At 55.8% G+C, this 4,371-nt stretch overlaps 1 protein-coding gene across 1 annotated transcript in view; it reads right to left on the reverse strand.

The window, feature by feature from the left end:
* LOC102238801 (leukocyte immunoglobulin-like receptor subfamily A member 6) overlaps positions 1-3,903 on the reverse strand; it is a gene marked incomplete at its 3' end in the record, with an annotated part of 7,623 nt that extends 3,720 nt beyond the window's left edge. Inside the window, exons 1-6 of the mRNA XM_014546748.1 lie at positions 3,799-3,903; positions 1,585-1,751; positions 1,424-1,459; positions 977-1,261; positions 529-831; positions 32-328 (exon numbers count right to left, since the gene is read on the reverse strand). Of these exons, the coding sequence (XP_014402234.1) occupies positions 32-328; positions 529-831; positions 977-1,261; positions 1,424-1,459; positions 1,585-1,618 (955 nt within the window). The remainder of the gene's footprint in view (positions 1-31; positions 329-528; positions 832-976; positions 1,262-1,423; positions 1,460-1,584; positions 1,752-3,798) is intronic.
* Between the last annotated feature and the right edge of the window lie 468 nt (positions 3,904-4,371).

A 4,371-nucleotide genomic window follows, 5' to 3' on the forward strand; every position in this document is an offset into this window, starting at 1 on the left:
GGGTCCCTGACTGAACCCACTGGCTCCTCACCTGCCACCAGGATGTCCAGGGGGTCACTGGGGGCTGACCACTCAGAGGAGAGGTTGTATCCACCGTAGCATCTGTACCGGCCCCCGTGGGAGCCATTGGTAATGTCCAGGGGGAAGTGGGCCTGAGAGAGCCCAGCCTGGGGCTGCAGGACAAGGCTCTGGGGGAGGTCCCATCCCACCTCCTTGTGCAGAGCGAATCTGTCATAGCCGACATCAGAGCGACCACTGGAGGGCAGGCCTTGTCCAGAGGCCACGATGGGGCCCTGCTGGGTCAGGAGGGAGGGCTTCCCAGACTCACCTGGGGAGACCAGACATGAATTACAGGGCCTGCTCCTCCCATAAACTCCCTTCTCTTGGGCTGGCCCCCATGTCTCTGTGTCTCTGGCCCAGGAGCCCCTGTGCTCCCCTCACCCTCTCACATGGGGCTCTCCTCACAGCAAAGATGCCCATAATGTATCTGGTCCCTCAATCCATGGATGGGGCAATAATGGGACTTACCTGGGACCAGGAGCTCCAGGGGGTCACTAAGTGGTGAGCACACCTGGGGTATGTCCCTGTAGCAGCCATAGCATCTGAACATCCACCTGTGGCTGGGGGTCACGGGGCCCACAGGGAACAAGGCCTGGGACCGCCCACTGGGCTGTAGCTGTGAGTCCAGGGTCCAGGAGAGCCTGTCATCTCCTTCCTTAGTCAGAATGAACCTGTCAAATCCCTGCCCTGAGCCACACTGGAGGGTCACGTTCCCTCCTGAGGTCACGACAGGGCTGGGCAGGGCTGAGAGGCTGGGTTTTCTGGAGGATCCTAGGAGAGGAAGAGGCAGCGTGTTAAATGGACTTATACCTCCCTCATGTCCCCCAGGGCTGGGCTGTGAGAGGGAGACACCCTGAGTGCAGACCCCCTTCCTGAGGGCAGAGCCAGAGGCTGGGACCCCTGAGTGTCCTCTCACCTGTCACCACCAGCTCCAGGGGGTCACTGCGCTCTGACCAGTTTTTGGAGCTGAGGTAGTGACATTGATATCTCCCTGCATCGTGCTCTGTCATGTGTGTGATAAAGACCTTGGCCCTGTCTCTGGGCTCCTGTGGCTTCTGTATTTTCCATGACGATGGGCTTCCCTCTTTCTCCAGACGGTACTCCTGTGCCCCTGGGGTCCCCTGACAGGAGATGTTCACGGGGCTCCCCCAGGGGATCACAGGGCCTGGCTCAGCCCAGAGGGTGGGCTTGAACAGGGTTCCTGGAAGGAATCAGAGGCTGGGTCACAGGACATTCCCACCCCTGGTCCCAACTCTCAATCCCAGATGCCCCCCACGGGTCAGACAGATCTGCACTCCTTCCCAACCTGCCTGGAGGGTGGCCCTTGACGAGCAGGACCTGGGACACCTGGGGACAGACTCACCTGCCTGCACTGGGGTCCTGAGGCCCACACTCAGCCCTGGAAGAGAGTCCCTGTGAGAGATTTGCCCTGAACCCTGAGCAGCACCCTCCTCCCCATGAGCCTCCTGAGTCCTGGGTCCTGACAGACCAGGGCTCCCCTCCCCACCCCACCTCCCATCTCACCGAGGCAGAGCAGGGCTGTGAGGGTGGGGTTCATAGTGTCTTCTCCCTGTGGCCTCAGCTGAGCAGATGGAGGAGGCCACAGGGCCAGCAGGGTGGACACAGAGACGCACAGGTGGTGGTCACCTGGAGGCCGGTCCTCTCTGTCACAGGGTTGTCACATCAGCAGCCTACAGGCGAGGGCAAAGCTTCTCTAGCAGCCTGGCTGTCATTTTCATGGTGAAGCAGGAAATAGACCCAGAGCCTCCTGACACGCCCCTTGCAGGTGAGGTGACCCAGGGCACATCCTTGCCTATCAGAGCCTCCCCCACGGGTTCTCTTTCTTCCTCAGCCCGTCCATCAGCACCTCCCTGTGGTCCTCACCCTGAACAGTGTCACCCGGTCCCTGGAGAGGCTTCAGGATGTCGTGGGTCCCTGTGGCCTGCAGAGCTCAGATCAGCAGGGACACGCTCACCCTCCAACTGTGCAGCTCAGGGCTGTGTCCCTGTGACAATGAGCACAGAGGGGGTGGGGGTGAAGGGAAATAAGGGAAGGAAACAGGAGCCTTCTGAGGCCCCAGAATCTGGGTTTTCTTTATATCACATGTTTCTTCATGAACTTCCCTTTTTCTCAGCCACAGGCTCCAGCCCCTCCTTCCTGGGAACAGCCTCAGGGTCCTTCTCCCCCTCAGGACCCCTCATACCTGGGGCAGAGCTCTCCTCCTGGGACCATGGCTTGTCCTAGACATTAAGAAGCTGTCATTTTGTCTAGAGCTTTGATTTGTTGAGAAAACCCCCCTTTATTTAAATTCTTGTGTCCCACCTGCTTCCTGTTTCAACTGAGCAGTAATGTCTCAATCAGGTGTTGTCTTCCATTTTTTACAAGAGAACACCCACTCTTACATACTTACTTTTCAATGAGTTTAACTCCTGGAGGGTTACAACATTACACAGACTCGGTGCCCAATGGTCTTAGTAGGACGGTTGCTCTGGAATTTGGCACGAACTCTCCACTCTCCCCATGAGCACGGGTTCCCTCTCCCCAGGTGACTGTGGATTTGTGCTGTTTGCCACCAGGAGTCACTGTGCTGCTCTTTGCTTTGTACACAGAGCACATCTCTTGCCCAGACAGAGTACAGGTTCATCTCGTATGCACACACCTTCAGCTTTAAGGGCAGCTGTGAGCTCCCTCTGCCCTCCGAGACCCCGCCTGCAACCGGCAGAGCTGGTCTGAACCACAGCTTCCACACATATTAGTGCTCATTGGAGTCCTGCTCCCAGCGGGCCCCACATCTAGCAGCGGAAGTGCCACTCATACTTTTCTTCTTCCTTTTTCCCCCCAACAAGTTTGAAAACACACACACACACACACACACACACACCCACACACACACACACTTTATTTATTTCAGAGAGGAAATGAGAAGGAGAGAGAGAAACATCAATGACGAGAAAGAATCACTGATCGGCTGCCTCCTGCACGCCCCACACTGGGGATGAAGCCCGCAACCCAGGCACATGCTCTGACTGGGAATTGAACCATGACCTCCTGGTTCATAGGTTGACACTCAACCTCTGAGCCATCGTGGTCAGGCTCTTCTTCCAGTTTTAAAAGTTTTCTGCATCTAATTATAGGTTGAAACCCTAAGTGCGCATTTTGACTAGAAACATCCCTCTCAGATGTTCGTCTCGCCTCTCTAAATGCGTTTGCTCTGCCACAGTGTCCATGATACCAGTGTCCAATGTCCCAGGATTGTTTACAAGACCTCGCTGCTACTAGATGGGCCTGGAGTTAATTGTGTGCGATGATTTCACTTTTCAGATGACATTTTGACTGGTTCCACAATGCTTCAGATTTTCTATTTATTCCAGAGGCCGTCTTGGAAAATAAATCCTCACATCGCACCAGGACAGAGCGTGGCCCTGAGGGTGGGGGTCATGGTGTCTCTTGTCTCCTTCCGGCTGTTGATGGAGGAGACTAAGGTGCCATCAGGATGGAGAGATACAGGGTGTGGCACCGGGAGGCTGGCCCTCCCTGTCTCAGGGTTGTCACCTCAGGAGCCCCACAGGAAGGGGAACAGTGTCTGCCAGATGTTTAGCTCTCATTTCCATGAAGGATCAGGAAATAGACCAGGGGCCTCCTGAGACGCCTTTGCAGGTAGGTGACCCTGTCAGAGTCTCCCCCACGGGGTCTCCTTCCTCCTCAGCCCATCCATCAGCACCTCCCTGTGGTCCTCACCATGGACAGTGTCACCCGGACCCTGGAGACGCTTCAGGAAGACGTGGGTACCTGTGGCTGCAGAGCTCAGATCAGCAGGAACACGCTCACCCTCCAACTGTGCAGCTCAGGTCGATGTCCCTGTGACAATGAGCACAGAGGCAAATGCAGGGAAATAAGGGAAGGAAACCAGTCTCCCCCTCTGGCCCCAGAGTGCGGTTCTCTTCCTATCCCAGCCCCTGGTCACTCCCCTTTCTTGCAACAGCATCCACCCCAGCAGCCTGGGAACTCACCTCTGAGTCCCTCCTCTTCTCAGTGCTTTGTTCTTCAGGAAGATCTCTCCTCCTCGTCCCGGGCTCCTGTCTTCACAGTCAGTGACAATAAGTGTGTTATTGCTCCGATTTGGGGAACAAAACAGATATTTATTTATTTATTTATTATTCTAAAAATATATGTCTATTTTAGAGATGAAGGGATAGGGAGAGAGAGACAGAAACATCAATGATGAGGGAGAATCACTGACCGGCTGCCTCCTGCACGCCCCACATGGGGTAGGAGCCCGCAACCTGGGCATGTGCCCTGACTGAGAATAGA

The sequence above is a fragment of the Myotis brandtii genome, unplaced genomic scaffold, assembly GCF_000412655.1.
Source record: "Myotis brandtii unplaced genomic scaffold, ASM41265v1 scaffold4557, whole genome shotgun sequence".
Classification (NCBI taxonomy): domain Eukaryota; kingdom Metazoa; phylum Chordata; class Mammalia; order Chiroptera; family Vespertilionidae; genus Myotis; species Myotis brandtii.